General features: G+C 53.5%; 1 protein-coding gene across 1 annotated transcript in view; it reads left to right on the top strand.

The window, feature by feature from the left end:
- The window catches only part of CACNA2D4 (calcium voltage-gated channel auxiliary subunit alpha2delta 4), a 121146-nt gene extending 108887 nt beyond the window's left edge, over positions 1-12259 (top strand). The window contains exons 34-40 of the mRNA XM_033514695.1: positions 1743-1795; positions 2762-2817; positions 4121-4141; positions 8917-9034; positions 11049-11161; positions 11470-11552; positions 11917-12259. Of these exons, the coding sequence (XP_033370586.1) occupies positions 1743-1795; positions 2762-2817; positions 4121-4141; positions 8917-9034; positions 11049-11161; positions 11470-11552; positions 11917-12003 (531 nt within the window). The 3' untranslated portion in view covers positions 12004-12259. The remainder of the gene's footprint in view (positions 1-1742; positions 1796-2761; positions 2818-4120; positions 4142-8916; positions 9035-11048; positions 11162-11469; positions 11553-11916) is intronic.
- Positions 12260-16468: the final 4209 nt, after the last annotated feature.

Below are 16468 nucleotides of genomic sequence, written 5' to 3' on the forward strand. Positions count from 1 at the left end.
CCCTCCCTGGGCTGGGCATCCTCCTGCAGGGCATCTCCAGCCTGACCCTGAGACTTCAGGAGGTGTTTGCTTTCAGGTGATGGGACTGTCCAAACTCACCTCAGGCAGATTCCTGAAGCAGTGGTGGCCTGATGTTGGCTTCCAGTGTGTCTCTCTGTTGCCATATAGGATCTCAGTGAAAACTGGAAGGAGCAGGGGAAGGACAGGAGCTGGACTATGGCAGGTTCTCCTTAAAGCCAAGGAATCAGCTGGAATGAGCAGGAATGCTCTTTGTTTCTTTTCACTCAGCTCAAGAAGGAGAGTTGCAGTGTCAGGGAACAGAGCACCTGGGGAAAACTGGCAGTCACTGGGGAAGGATGAGTGAGCCTGGAGCAGGAGAGTGAGAATGCTGGTAGCCCAGGGAACAAACTAACAGAGTGAAGGGTTTTACCAGTACCCAAATGCAACCTCTCTTCAGGCTGATACTAACTCCTACTCTAATCCCACTCCACCTTCCTAACCTTGCCTCAAACAGGCAGAACAAAGTAAGTACCCAACACTTAGGCCACTTCAAACTGCTTGACACAACCCTAAACAAGGATGTGTTCATTATTGTCGTGATCCTTTGACACTGGAAGGAGTGCAGGAAGTAATCCTTAGAGCATGACATTGTCATTTTCTCCTGGTAAAAGAATTTTCAACAAAATATTGCCTTTTAACAACATTCTTAGCAATAACACTTTTAGCAATGTCTGGTTTGCAATGGCTGTACTTAAGCTGGCTAGATAAAATATGGTGATTGTAGTGAAAACATTTGCTTGATTATATCCTCCAATTCTGATCACTGAAAGAAATGCCACAAACCATGAGCTGCCAAAAATGAGGTGGATTGGGAAGATAATAAAAAGGTGAGCATTAAGCCTCCATCTCTTGTCTTCCCCTCTTAGCAAAACCCTTGAAAAGAAATCAAGAAAAGTCAGCTTTTCATATACAGACAAAAAACTCAGTCAGATTGCCACCATCTCTACATTTTACTATTTGCTGACTTATTTTGGCTGAAGAGAAGTCAGCACTAATGGAACATTATCCTGCATCCTGTGACTACTGCATCTGTTTTGGGTCTGGGGACATGGCCACGATTATGAGAGAGGGAGATGAAAATTAGACATGGTTACCACAAAGAAGCAGCAGTATCCTCTGCAGATGAATTGTCCCTGGGATAATGCTGGATTTCCAATTTGTAGCTGAAAAGCAGGAAGATGATAGAAGTCATGCCATCTTGAGGAAAAGCTGGATGAAAGCACAGTTAAGCATAATCAATCAATGGCAGATAATACTAAATCCTGGGCAGTGCTGTCACTTGTCCCAGAAACACCACTTGCTCTCAGAACACAAAAGCATCCTAAACTGGTGGTGTCCCATTTAGCTGTGTTTCTCTCCTGCTCTGAGCTCTGAAGGTCATCCACACTGGAGAGAAATCATCAAGCAATTACATCTTCAAAGTCCTTCATACATTCCTGATAAACTCCCTGACCCTGATGGGGAGGGGGTGAGGAGGTATTATTAGTAGCAGGGCAGCTCTGCTGGCTTTTGATGTATTCTGAACATTTTCCAGTGGTGCCCAGACCTTGAATTTCCAGCCTGTCTTCAAGAGCTGTGATCAGTGGAGGGACTTGGTTTAAAATGTGGGGTCCTGCATAACAATTACGAATTCTCTGACCAAGTCCTTATGGTAGTTCTCATTTCTTCTTTTTGTTCTCCAGCCAATTTATGCCTTTGTAGCTGCAGTGAAGTGGCTGATAAGTGATTTCCTCATGTGAGTACCAAAAGATGGGGGTGTTTGGGAGGCTGAGACCAGGAGGGGCACGAGCTGGGAAAGCTGGGAAGCCCCCACGTAGGGCATTGCTGTCAGCCTTCTCCTGACATTCAGCTCTGCACCGTGCTCCTGGGAGACAGAAAGCTATTACCATTGCCATTTTGAGAGGCAGAGGCCCACAGTGGGTCTGGGATTTACCTGAAGTCACTCAGTACAAAGTGCCTGAGTCAGAAATAGGCCTTGGGTCTCCTGGGGCTCTGTGCAGATCCTCGGTGCTGAGTCCTCTTCCCCTGTCTCGTTTGCCCATGAGGAGTGAATGCGCATCTTCCTCTCACGGGGGGAGAAGGCTGAAGGCAGCAAGCCAAGCAGCTCAGGTCTGAGTGCCAGGCAAAGGGGGAGAGAGGGGAGGCTCTCCTCTGGGTCTGAGTTCATCTCAGACTTGTGGGGTGAATCAGAGTTCAAGCTCAAATTCAGATGGAAGTGCCCCTGCTCAGCTTGCTGGGTGAGCGAAAGGGGAGATGTGGTAAAGCTCCAGCTCTGAGGGCTTTAACCTGCTGGTACAGAATAATTCCATGTAGTTATCTCCAAGCAGCCAGAGTCTGGGCTTCTGGTGGCCATCCAGCCTGCTCCTCAGGTGGTCCCACAGTGGCTGCATCCCCTCCCAGCCTCAGGGGCTGCTGTACTTGTTCCTTCCTTCGCTGGTGAGCCCCTTGCACAGGATATACTTCAGGGAAAAGTCCATTCAGATCTTCCACAGTACAGATCCCACGATACAGAGCTACATTCTAGCATGTGGAGACAGGAGGAAAAAAAAATTAAAATTTTTAAAAAATCAGACTTGCACTGTCAGAAATTTATAGTAAACATTTTAGAACTGATACTCGCTGGGCGACAGGGCCATCTCCCTGACACCTGCATCCTTCCAGGCTGCTGAAAAAGCATCCTCTGTTCTTGCTCTTTTGACAGCTTCCTTTTGGAGTTTAACATGAGTAGCTTCTGGCACTCAGACAACTTGGCAGATGGTGAGTACACAAGAGTCCAGCAGCCCCATAGCACGTGAGTGTTGCAGCCACTGGTGGCAGAAGAGGCTGTACAGGGAAGCCTGGCCTTGTGTGAGAAGCCTGCCCTCTGCCCCACAGCCCTTCCTCCACGGACACTGGAACCCAGCTGCCACATCCACCATCCCCCCCATTTCCATCCCCGTTCCCACAGCTCCAGGGTGAGCTGGCTGCTGCTCAGAGCACACTGCTTGGTTAATTTGCTGAGGAGAGGGGAGGCACTTCTTCCTAGGGACCCCGACCCTATGTGCTATGGGATGAGAGGCCACCAGCTGCAAAGAACTTCTGTTGGGAATCCTCCCTTCCAGTCTGCTCCAGGACAGGACAGAGCAGGGGTGGAGCAGTAGTCTCTCCAGAGCCTAGCAGAGGTCCCAGGAAGGTAGGCAGAGACCTTTGAGTCAAATAACACGGGGAGGGTCTTCCCTTACCCACTGGATCTGCTCTGGAAGAGAGAAGATGATGCCATATGGTATTGCACAGCAGCTGAGTTCTGTGTCTGCCTTCAAATCCAGTCACCTGTCCTGCAGCTGAGGTGCTGCCTGCTGAAAACACACCAGGGATCTCTGCAGTCCCATGCCAGCAGCCCCTGCAAGCAGGGGGGATGTTAATGGCCCTGAGGAGACTCAGAGGGGAAGGGGAGGTGTGCTCTGCCCAGACAAGGAGGGGCTGTAATTAGTCTTGTTGATTATTGATCACTAGTGGTGCCTTTAGTGGAGACAGTGGTATGTTCCTTGCCAGCTGTAGGGCTGTGTCTCCTGCACTGAGCTCTGCTGGCATGATGAGGAAACAGTCATTTTCTGAAACTCCCCTTAGAGAAGGAGGTCTGTGGGTGCTGTTTAGGTCCCACTCTCCACCTCCACAGAGAAGGCAGTAGAAGCTGCAGCTGTCCCCTGAGCTGTGTAACACACAGCTGTGTAACACACAGCAGGAGAGCAGCAGTGGCCCCATGCAGAAACTGGTGAGGAAGAGTCAGGTGAACAGGTGCAGTACCCGTGGCAGTTCAGGAGACATTGCTCCTGCAAGGGAACAGGTTGTGTTCCTGCTCTGCATGGTCTGTGGCTGATTTAGGCTGTGCTTGAGGAGAGCAAAAAGGGAGGGGGGATGTCACTGCTGCCCTGCTCATCACCATTTCCTTTTGTGCTTCCTTCATCTCTTTCCCACATCACCTCCATGACTGCTGTGTGCAAATTCATGTCTCCATGTCACTGCCATCCTGTGAAACTGTCCCGTGTCTCCATCGTCACTGTGTGTCTGGGCACTTCTCCAGCCAAGGCTGTCTTCCACCACTGTAAGTAGAAACACCTAATAGTTAAAAAAAAAATTAAAAAGGGAATTAACTAGAAACTCCTAGGCTAGGAAAGACTTTTTTCCACCTTTTGTACAGTGGGGGATTTGCAGAAAGGCGTGACAGGGCCAGGGCAGAGCCTGGCTCTGTTTCCCTGGTCTGCAAAGGAGAGGTGCTGCTGCTCGTTTAGCTGGCTGAGCTGGTGATTGAAGGTCTGTCACTGAGGAGCTGATAACCGAAGGAACACACAAGCCTCCTGGGGAGCTGCAGTCACAGACAGCATCATCACTCATTGCTGTGGCCTGGCTGGGCCTGTGGCCCGTGTTCCATGGCATGTCCATCACCCTGGCTCCCTGCTGGCCCCTTCCTTTCAGCCGCTGCTCCCAAAGCAAAGCCCAGCCCGTGCCTTCCTGCAGGAGAAACTACACGGGTCTTGTAGACTTCAGTTATTAAGAAGCAACTTAAGTCTTCTTTTCCACACTCCATGGCTTGGCTCCTTCTGATAAATCCCAGCCCAGCTCTGGGATAAGGCAGGAGGACTTCCAAGTAGTTCAACTGATAAGGGTATGCTGTAGCTCATAAATCCACTCCTACAGGCGAGTTAGAAATTCCTCCAAGACGGAGTCCAGACTGTGGCTGTGCCTGTATCTCCCTGCTTCCATATCTAGCTTGTGTTTGCCAACTTGCTCTCTGCCCAGCAAGCTGTATGTGTGAGACAGAGATGGAGAAACACACAGTTGGAATGTGACTTACTGGATGGAGAAAAGGAAGAGCAAGAGGGGGTGTCTGCAGATGAAAAAAACGAGTGTCCATGTGTGTGGGGGGGAGTAGCAGGGTGGAAGAATACTATTGGGGCTGGAAGGAATGGATTGCACATGTTGTTAAGAAGGGGCTGTAGATTTTTGCCAGAGACGTTAACATTTTCTTGACTGCACGCCAAGGCTGGTGTATGTGAAAAATATGAAGCGAAGGAGACATTTTGTGAGAGAGAAATTGAGCACACACATTTTTTCCGGGTTATGTGCACAAGAATTAACGATCAGGGATCTAATGCTCTCCCTTGCCTGGCTGTGTACCTCTGGCTCTGCAGCACTGAGCCTGTTTCTGCTTCCCAAGTTCTCTTGTTTTCTGGGAAGGTGAGACTTGCTGTTGGAATATGGGTGTGATGTATTCAGACTGCACTCATCATACAAATCTGCCTCTCAGAGGTGCTGAGAAGACGTGTTTGCTGCCACAGATTTTTCTCTGCTCTCAGCATCTCAGTTTCTCTCTGTGTTTTTTATAAGGGCTTCTGCTTTTATGGACATCAGCACAGGTTTGAAAGCTTTTAACTAAGCCAAAAATACTTCCAGCCAAGGCATGCAGCCTAGGAAGAACCATTTCTAGAATTCTGTAGATCATAAAAGTTTCTCCTTTTTTTTTTCTTTTTTTTTTTTTTTTTTTCCTGCATGGTAATGTACACAGAAGATATTTTACAAGATAATTAGTTAAATTTTATGTTTTGTACTGGTAACTAAGTGGCAGATTCTGTCACGTGTGCCAGAGTAAATCCTCTGACTGGAGTGCATGATTTATGCTGGTGGGAAAGAGTTCACAATCTGGACTCCATAGTTCATAACGAGGCACAGCAACTGCCTCTGCTGCTCAGAAGGATTGGTTGCCAAATGTCTGACAAAGTCTTTCTGGAAGTGCAGATGGTAGCAACGACAGCCTGGAATTAACTCACTCTTTGCTATAAAGTTTGCAATTTGTTATCAGCTCCTCTGGCTGTTTACTAATCCCTGACCAGCAGGCTCTCAGGGCGCTGATAACATTTTGATGTCCAGCATGTGCATGCAGAGGCTCAGCCTGAGCCTTTTGCTGATGATGTACGTGCTACTGGGTTTCTCTGAACCTCTCAATACTGCTGCAGCTGCATTGCTTCCCAGCAAATTAAGTGGCAGTAGGCTTAAGCATAATCTCTGTCACAGGTCTTGTCTCTGTGCAGGAGTCAGATTTTAAAGCAGCTTTTTTCATTCAGCTTGTGCCAAAAAAGAAAAACAAAAAGAAAAACCCCCAAAACTTAAGGCCTGTGCAGGCCACTTCTGCCAGTTTAAAAATACACCTTGGTGCTGGCCACATTTATCCTGGGGCCTGGTTCTCCAAGCCCACCACGACAGCCCTCATCCAACGCTGGCTGAGGCTGAGAGGCCTCAGATCAACTTCCACTCTGCATTTTCCAGGCTGACAGTCTCATTCACCCCTTCACACTGCTGTATTTTATATTGCTTGAACTCCTTCTGCTTTGATGATGCTATAACAGGAAGCTAGTAAAGGATATTATAACAGAAGCTAGTAAAAGATGTCATTCTTTAGTAGAGACAGGGGAAAAACGAAGTCCTGGTGTGTCAGGGCTCTTTGCCACTCACGAGCCATATGTTGAATTCTTGCAAGCAGTTTGCCCCAACTTTACGAGGTCACCTTTGTGGTGATCACAGCGATTCTTCAGAGCAAGGACAGTCCATTGCCAACAGCTGTGCTGCAGGAGCAGTGCTGGAAATCCAGGGGCAGCTCAACAGGAGCTGCTTTGTGGCTGAGGGACCAAAGTGTGGTCTTGCCACGAACAAGACAAGGGCTGTCCCTGGTCCAGGGAAGGGTGTTCTTGCCACCTGTTTTGGGGTTTGGAGCTGCTTTCCCAGCCTGCAGGACAGTGAATTAAGGCTGGAAGCAATGCTGCTCTGTTTCTCACGCTCCTTTAGTCTTAGTTTGAGGACTTTCCTGGCCAGAACACACTTACCAGCCCTGCAGCTGCTCAGAGCCAGAAAGCGTTTGCAGCTTCTCTCCTTTACAGCATAAATGGGGATATTCTGCATGCCCCATCAGAAGTGTCTGAAATTCACCTCAGAAACAGGGTCTTCTGCTCATCCCAGATCTCCTCAGGACTCAGTCCTTGTGGAATATCCTAGGCAGAGGCATTCTCCATCAGCAGAGATGGGAGAGGCTTTTCTGTGTCTCTGCAGTGTGGGGTTTGCACAGAGGGACAGCAAATGGTGGCAGAGCACAGCCAGACAGCTCCTGGCTGGTGGCAGAGGTGCTGCCTGCCCCTGGAATGACAAGTTTGGTTGATTAATTCAGTGTGAATCCAGGGTGAATACAGAACGAGGCACTGTGCTGCAGTCAGGCTCCGTGTGCTTTTGAAACTGTGCAAAATGAACCTCACCATGGCACCGAAAGGTGGGTCCCATAGTTCTGGGGGGATTTTAGCAGGGGGCTGCCTCCTGAGTGCTGGCTTTTGAGACTTCTGAATAAAAGCACAAAGTACAATTTCCAGAGACTCTGCACTGCAGGGAGGGGTTTGAGTGCCCATCATATTCACCTGGGCAAGGCATTAGAGGCAAGATTGGGCCGCACTTCCTGGCTCTTAATGGATGTCTTGTGTTGCTGGATTGCCGTGGTGGATAGAAAAATCAGAGAAAATCATGCCGTTTTTCTCTCTCTGGTGTAATTTGCATTGTTTAGACGGCAGGCTCTGCGGGGAGGTGCCTGCTGCTTTCTGCCTGCTCCGGCAGTGCCGGGGGAGAGGAGACCATTGCTCTCAGCAGTGAGGCTTCTACAGTGATGCAAATCACCCATCCAATCACGGATGCCCTCTTGATGCCTGCTTGCCACACATTTGCTGATTAAAAGCCGGGTTGCTGCATTTTCCTATAAATCTTGAGCGTTTCTGCTGCAAGGGGTGGACTGGGTGTGCTGCAGGTGAGGAGGAGCCTCTCGCCTGCCCTTTCCTGAGCGCTGCCCGTGGCTGCTGTGTGGCTGGGGGGCTGCAAAGTGAGCATTTGTGCTCTGGCCCAGAGCTGATGTAGAAACCATCCCTGGTGTTTGCTGCTGGCCGAGCCGCAGCCACCTCTGCCCTAGCAACAAAGCTTCGCATTTCCATCGGCAGCGGTCCCCTGCGTCCTGCAGAGAGAGGCAGGAGCTGCCTTTGCTACCTCCAACCGCAGAAAATAATTGCCTGAAGGGCCCAAGGCAGTAGTTTCAGGCAAGACAGATTTTGCTGAACTCCTAGAAAGAATGTTCTTGCTTCTTGAGGGAGGCTTAGTGAGGTGGTTCAGCTCCCCCTCCTCCCCAGATTAGTTTGGGAGTCCCACAGAGTGTGACTGATGAGCGATGGAGCAGCTGCTCCGCCAGGAGCCAGCGCTGTTCATTAGCCGGGTTCCCCAGAGCTCTCATCTGTTTCCCTGTGCTCTCAGGCCAGATCTATTCGCTGCTGGTGCTTTTTTCTTGCCATGGCAGGCACGGAGCCGCCGCAGTTTCCTGCTCGCTGTGACAGGAGGGCTCGGGGGGATGAGCAGCGGGTGAGAGCCCTGGGCAGGGGCAGAGCTCCGGGCAGGGCACCGAGCTCAGCCCCGGCACGGCTTGCAGTGTTTAAAACCGCACTTCTCAGTGTTTAAAACCGCACTTTTCGGTTTTCAGTGTTTAAAACAGCAATGAACCAAGGCTGCATTAAGGCAGGGGTCATTTCCAGCCACGGCTGGTTCAGTAGGACCCCCGAGCTCCTTTGCTGGCTGTGGCCCAGTGTCCCGGGCTGCTGAGGGCGCTGCGCTCCCCGGGCCGCAGCCTGGGCCCCGCAGGCCCCGGGCCGGCTGCGAAGGCGATGCTGGAGCCATTTCTCACTTAGCCTGGTTTTCCCGCACCACCTAGTGGGAGCAGGGACGGCTGCCTGGCTGTTCTGTGCCGCAGTTCCCAGCCGTGCAGCCCCCCGGGCCCTGCCCTCACGGTGCCCTTGTGTCGCCCCGCAGCTCACAGGCACAAGAAGCACGACACGCTGCAGCCCTGCGACACCGAGTACCCCGTGTTCGTGTACGAGCCGGCCATCAGGGAGACCAACGGGCTCATCGACTGCGGAGACTGCCAAAAGTAAGAGCTGCAGCTTCCCTTTCAGCTGGGGTTCTTGTCCCAGGGCTGCGGGGACAGGGTCACCTGCCACTGTGCCCATGGCATGGCCACCACCACAGCCACAGGTGACACCAGGGAACTGATTCTTAACAACAACAAAAATTATAACCTTTCTTATTAACCTCTGTTCATAAGCAGAGGTGGTTGGAGAACAAAGAGAACAGCATTTAAATATGTGTATCTTTCCATTCCAAAGATTTCTTTCATGTTTCTGGCAAAAGTTTTCTTCTTAGAAAGTTTTTCTTTTTTGCAGTGCTCTTGGCTTTCCTTTTCTCTTTTTTCTAAAAAAAAATTTCTCCTTTTTCTGTATTTCTACAGAAATGAAAAAAAAATGGGGAAAAAAACTGAAAAGAACTGAAAACAAGGGTCCTCTTTTTTATTTCCTATTTTCATTGCAAATGAATGGACAGTCAAAAGTAACAGGAAGGTCACTGGGAAAAGAGGCTGTTTTCAGGGGTTGTACAGTGCCATCAGCAATCACATGGGGAAAGGTGACAAAAAGATGTATTTCCACTGATCCAGCTTTTCCTAACATGAGGAGGCCAGACAGATCTGACTGGAATTGCTCCTAAAAAAAACCCAGAACAATCCTACCTAGTCTTCAGTATTGGATCAACTGCAGGAAAGACTTAAAGGTTAGAAAAACAGCCTCCACTAGTCAGCATGGCTCTAGGAAAACCCAAGCTTTGCCAAACATTGTTTCAGAAGAGGTTGCAGATTTGATGACAACAAGCTATTGTATTAAGCTCTGGGCAGATCCACAGGAACTGAGTGACCTCTTTGGGTCACAGATCTCTGCCACAAAGAGCCTGGGGCTGCCCCTTCCCTGCTGGAGGCAGCACCTCACCAGTGCTGGAGCAGCAGGTGCTGTGTCCTGCTTGGCTCCTTTGTAGCTACAGCCTCTGGCTCCCAGGTGAGTCTTGTGCATCTTTCATCCAGGTATCTGGGAAAGACACCCCCCTGCCACAGGTTCTGTGGAGCATTAGCCAGGGCCTAGCATGCATTCCTGATCACATTCCACATTCCTGGTGGAGCAGGGGTAGGCTGGCTGCTCCATCCTGGCCAGAAACCTCAGCTTGTGCATTGGTGGATGCATGGGGCATCGCTGTCCTCGTGGCTGAATCTGGGCATGGGTTGAAGGCTGCTTGTCCCAAGGCAGTCATTAGCCAGGGAGCGCTAATGAACTGCTCAGCTGCTGTGTGTGCCATTCAACACCTTTAAAAGGGGACACAGAAATCCCTGGAGGCTGGAAGGCGGCACAGCTGCTGAATAACCAGGGGCACTGGGCAGTCCTCCAGCACAGGCAGCTTGGCCAGTGCAGTGGGCACATCCCCACAAGCCTGGATTCCTGTTCCAGAAGCTCTGCCACCCGTGCAGGCCTGCTGAGCCTGCTGTGCCAGCCTTGCCTGTGCCCAGTGGCTCCAGGACATGCTGGTCCCCTCCCAAACCCCTGGTGGTCCCACTGGGTTCCTCTATTTCTCCTCTCTCCTGAAATTTAGTACAACTCTGCTCCTCCCAGGACCACAGAATACAGACCCCCTTGCACTGGACAAGCACACACATATAATTAATATCATTAATATCATTAATATCATTAATATCATTAATACCATTAAATAGGCACTGACATGCCTTGGGGTGAAGCCAGACTTTGCTGAGGTGTTGTCTGCTGTGATGTGCTGCCCCATCTGGGGAGGGTTTGGTTGGCTGGGTGCTTGGGTTGATTGTGACTTTCCTGCCTAGCATGGAGTTGTAGATTTGAGCCAGTTCAGAACCAAAAAGGAGGTCAGAAAGGAGTGCCAAGGTCACTTCTCCCTGTGTACACCTGCTCACTGGTCTCTCCTGCTTTCTGCTGGCACCCTGTTTCCAGTGATCTCTGTTTTCTTTCAGTTTCCTGGCTGTGGTTGAGGCAATGCCAGGGCTGCTGCTCTGGGCTGGAGAGCTGTGCTTTTTCTCACCTGCTCTTCCCTTGCAGGATGTTTGTGGCACAGCAGATCATCAGCAGTAACCTCCTGCTCCTCGTCACGGACACCGTCTGCGATTGCAGCGTCTTCCCACCCGTCCCAATGGATGCAAAAGAGGTCAAATATATCCTTCTGTGCACAGCAGGGATGCAGGGCTCCGCTGGCCCCGTCATCTCCGTGTTTGCCAGGGTGGAAAATGCTTTTCTGCTGCCACTGCCCTGGGGGTGGAGAGCACGGCGTGGCTTGGAGAGGTCTCCAGCCCGTGCAGGGTGACCCGTCCTTCCTCATCTTCCCGGCTGGTGCGGTTACCGCCGGCCAGAGCTGCATCCCGCGGCTCCGCGGGGCGTTCATCCCCTTTGCTGTCCTTGGGCGTTCATCCCCTTTGTTGTCCTTGGGCGTTCATCCCCTTTGCTGTCCTTAACAGCCCCGCACACAACGCGTCCGTCAAGTGCGAGAGGATGCGCTCGCAGAAGCTGCGCCGCCGGCCGGACTCGTGCCACGCCTTCCACCCTGAGGTATCCCGGGACAGGGGGGATGCCCGTGCCCGGCATGCACGACTGGCTCCTCTGGCACTCCGGAGGTGCCCGTCCTGCTGGAGCCGGGTGCCAATCCCGGGGGGTTTCAGCCTGGTACAGCCTAGGAAGGGCCTGGGCTCGGAAACCGCTGGGTCAGGAACACACACACTCACCCAAAAATACACACACACACACACAAACACACACACACCCTGCTAGGTGGGCCCCACGGGGGGCTGCTGTGGCCAACAGGAATCCCACCAGTCCCTGCCTTGGTTCCTGGTGGAATCTCTCGGCCGCAGGCACTGCTCCCTCTCCCAAAGGTTGGCAGCAGGCAGGCTGACCCTTGTCTCCCATCCGGCAGGAGAATGCCCAGGACTGCGGTGGCGCTGCTGCCATCGCCGTGTGGCCGACGCTGCTGCTCCTGCCCCTGGTGCTGCTCCTGCGGTGACGCTGCCCGGGGCAGCCACGGACCCAGCGGGACACGGTGGGACACGGTGGGACCCGGAGGGACACGGCCCCTGCTGGGACACCGAGGGTCCCCCACCTCAAGGGCCAGCACGGTGCCGACTAGGAAGGCTCCTCGGAAGGCTGTGGCCAAAAGAGAAGCGAGAAGCGGCAGGGGCAGCTCCTGTCACAGCAGCTCCTCCGTGACCCCGCTCACGGCCATCCTCGCCGTGGAGAGCATCCTCCAGCATCCTCCAGCATCCTCCAGCATCCTCCCTCCCAGCCAGCCGGGCTGCAGGCGGCAGAGCTGCCTCGGGGACAGCCACCGCGCTTTTGAACAGCCGCCTCTGGAAACAGCATGTCCTGCTCTCGGGGTGGGACACGGCCCCAAAGCTGACCTGCACCACCCTCCCCGGCAGCTGGGCAGTGGGAGGCAGCACAGCTCGGCTGGGAGCTGCAGCCACGCCAAGGAAACCTCTCCTGACTCTGCTAGAGCATCCAGGTTCTTGTCCACACGTGGACTTACCTCTGGAAAGGGGTTTTGTGACCCACCAGAGTGGTGGCTTAGCTGCTCTCTTCATTGCAGAAGCAGCTAGGAAACAGGCACTTTTCCCCTCAGAACAGCTGCCCTGCCATTGCAGCTGCCCTTGCTTGTCCCTGCCCTGAGCCTGGCATTCCCAGCTGGTGGGCACGGGCCATTTCTCACAGAGCTTTATGGACAACGGGTGAGGTGCACCCATTTTTCTTTTTTTTCATTTTTTTGTATGAACTGTTCCATACCATCTCATTAAAAACAAATATATGGCATATTCTACATAGACACCATAGCTTCAGCAAGTTTGGTGGTCACACAGATCCCAGAAACTCGTGGGGACAGTGTGTGGGTGGGGGCACTGCAAACACAGCTGTGCTGGCCCCAGGGTAGGACAGCAGCAAGGCAGAACCTTTCCCTGGTCACTCTGGGAGCCTCCTGCAGCCCTGCAGGTCCCCTGTGTCACACCAGGATGTCACCTCCTTCAGGACAAGAGCCCTCCTGGCTCGCTGCCTGACAAGCAGCACTGCCCACATGTGCCTAAGGCTTTCTCCAGACCCTCTCCTCTCAAGAGCAGCTGGGTGGGAAAGGACTTTATCCTCACAGCAGGTCTGTCCCTGCCCAGCAGGCACCCACAAACGCACTCCAGGCATGCTAGGGACGCTGGCCTTCCTGTCCCCACATCACCTGGCACTGAGGGGACAGATCAGTCCCAGCCAGGTCCTGGCAGGGACCTTCCAGGACCTCAGAGCTCCCACTGTGGGGTTTTTGCCTGGAGGAGGGCAGTGTTACAGCAAAGAGAAGAACCACTGCAGTACTGGAAATAAAACTGGAGGTGGAGAAGGTTCCAGGCTTCAGAGGCAGTGACCTTATCAGAGCCAGCAGCAGCTACGGAGGATGAAGGCAGGATGGAGGAGAAGGGGCTGTCAAGGCCGAGGGCTGGCCCAGCTCTCGCAGGGTGCCTGCCCTCCCGGGGCACTGCTCTCAAGGATCACCTCCCTGTCAGAAAGGATTAGCAGCCCCATGTGCACTCAGCTCAGCCAGGACATAGAAATGCACATTGCTGTGCTGTGGATGAGCCATGCCTGGCCTCAGGTGCACTAATCCACGATAAACACGGTCCTGCAGGGACACCTGCACTGTCAGAGAGGACGAGAGTTATTCCTGCCTTGGTTGGCTCTGTGAGTTTGTCCACAGGTGCTAACTGGAGGGAATGGGACAGGGTGAGAACTGGATTATGTCTTAAACTGAGAAATGCCAGCAAAGGTTTGCCTGACTCAAAACCTGAGCTCACACCAGGAACAGCTTCCTGGGTTTTGGGGGTTTTATTGTAGCAAAGCAGATCATAAGCAAACCTACCCAATTCTGGGCTCCAACACGGGGTTAAGCAAATTCCATTTCATGCTCTGACAGAGATAGTGACTCATGGCCCTTTCAGCAAGAGAAAAATCCCCAGGAAGAGCAGCTGCCTTAGCTTCCAACTTCTTCAGCCATGTGCTGGGCACAGCAGATGGAAATAGGTCAGCAAAAGCAAACAGCAGCCAAGGCCGGAGGATCCAAGCGGCAGCAGAGCAGCTGCGAGAGGAGCCATCCCTCCCTTCCAGCATCCTAGTGCCATCCTGATCCCCAAAGCCCAGCTGTCCCTCCTGCCAGAGCCCACACACCCTGTGAGCACACAGAGCAGAGCTTTGAGAGGTTTGTTCTCCCGGGGGAAGATGCAGTGGGAGAGAATTCCCGAGTGGTGCTCTGCAGGCAGGGCTGCCCATCGCCCCTCACTGCTGCACAGGGCTCCACAGGCCCGACATCCACAGCCGATTTCCTCGCAGGCAGGGGGACAGGGAGCTGGGAAGGGACCTGAATTCTCCCCGTGACACTCCTTGCAGGCTTCAGGAAGAGCCCACTGCAGGCTGAGGTAGGGCTGGATGTGCCCCAGGAGGGCAGGGACACACAGCGTCACACTGCAGCGACAGAGCTGCTGACTTCACAGGGGCTGATTTCACTCTGTAGAGCAGTGGGCAAATCAGCCCTGCAGCTCCAGGCACAAAACAGGGCTGGCCTGAGCTGGTTTGGGTTTGGGAAAGACTGGCACATGCCAGGCTGGGCAGAGCAGGGTGCCACACGCTCTGGGGATGTTCAGAGGCATGGGGGGTGTGTGGGGCCCATCTGTGCCACGGGGAAGGAGCAGTCCCACAGCTCTTCTTGGTTCTGTGCACGCCTCAGGCTCCTCAGGATGCTTTTTCTGCTGAGCAAGCCCAGTGGCACTGTCAGCACAGAAACCCTGGGCTCTCCCCAGCCTCTGCTTGAGGCTTCAGGAGGGGGCCTGAATACAGCAGATACTTCTGTGCTGAGCAAATTCTCCACAGCAAGCAGAGAGGGAGCATCAAAGGCCCGTGTGCCAAACACTCCATCAGCAGCTGGGCCCTCGCTGAGGAATCGCTGGGAATCGCTGGGAATCACTGGGAATTGCTGGGAATCACCAGGAATCACTGGGAATCGCTGGGAATCACTGGGAATCGCTGGGAATCGCTGGGAATTGCTGTTCCTGTTCCCCCTGGACACTGGGGAGATCCCCCATCCCGCAGCACAGCTGCTCCCCCCCACCACCTCTGCCTGCCCTTGACAGGAGCCTTTACACTCCTGTCACTGTCCCCAGCACTCACCTGTGTCACAGTCCCAGCACTCACCTGTGTCACAGTCCCAGCACTCACCTGTGTCACTGTCCCAGCACTCACCTGTGTCAATGTCCCAGCACTCACCTGTGTCACTGCCCCGTGACATTGGCCACAGCACTCTGGGATGGCCCCACAGGGACACCACCCAGCACATTTCTGCTGGATTTTCATCATTTCAGGAGGACATTTGATCAGCCCTTCCTGCTCCGCTTGCTGCCGCTGTCTCCAGCTGTGGGAGCCCTGGCACCCCACCGTTCCCCAGGCAGGGCTGGCCCCTCAGCTGTGTCTGGCTCTCTGGGGCCAGGCCCCTGCTGCTGTCCTTGCCACCAGCACCAGGGCAGCAGAGCCTGTGTGTTTGGGCTGCTCCCCCAGCTCTCCCCCAGGAAAGGCTGTGGGGACAGGAGCTGCAGCCTCTCTGGAGGCCAGCACTGCACCAAGGGCTGGCATCTCCTGGGCAGCAGGGACAGACACAGGGAAGTCCCCACAGCAGTGACACGGCCAGAGCCCTGGCTGCTCTCGCCTGTCTCGGCCAGCAGTGACTTTCTCTAGCCCCTGGCAGCAGGAGCTGGAGCCTGCTGTCACCTCCTGCTGCCCGGCCCGAGGGACACGATATCGCTTTCCAAGCTGGCAGGAGGCTCCCTGGCACAGGCAGCGATCCCAGCCCAGCATGGGGAGCTGGGCCAGGGCCAGGGCAGAGCCGAGGGCAGGAGCCGTGGCCAGGAGCCGGCAGGGAGCTGGTGCCAGCGGCTGCTCCCCCCCAGGAGGGCTGGATTCCCGTGCCAGCAGCAGATGCCACCCCACAGCCCCGTCTGCCCGTGCCAGCCTGGCCACAGCCACAGGGAAAACTTGGGATTGGGGGAGCTCGGCTGCAGCCAGCGCCAGGACAACCCCAAAACAGGCAGAGACCTGCAGGGTTAGAGGTGAAAGCAAAGCCAGCCACTGGAGCTGGCTGGGGTGGCATTTGCCTCTCTCAGGGAAGCACACCATTGCTCTGGGAACCCAGCCAGGCCAGTGATTTTCCCATCTCATTTACAGCTAGACCGGTTTTTATGCTGTAAAGAGACTCTGTGCTCAGTGGTGCCACTACAGAGATGGAGCTGCTACTGAATGAGATCATGGTGAATCTCCAGTGCAAGCTTCTCCCAGCTCTACAATACCTCTGGAGCTTAAACATGAATTTTACCAGAGAAAGGCAAAGGTGAAGCTTCCAGAAACACCAGAAAATTTGATCACTGTGAGAGTGGTGAGGCCCTGGCACCTGGCAG

This window comes from Parus major, chromosome 1A (assembly GCF_001522545.3).
Source record: "Parus major isolate Abel chromosome 1A, Parus_major1.1, whole genome shotgun sequence".
In the NCBI taxonomy this organism is placed as follows: Eukaryota; Metazoa; Chordata; class Aves; order Passeriformes; family Paridae; genus Parus; species Parus major.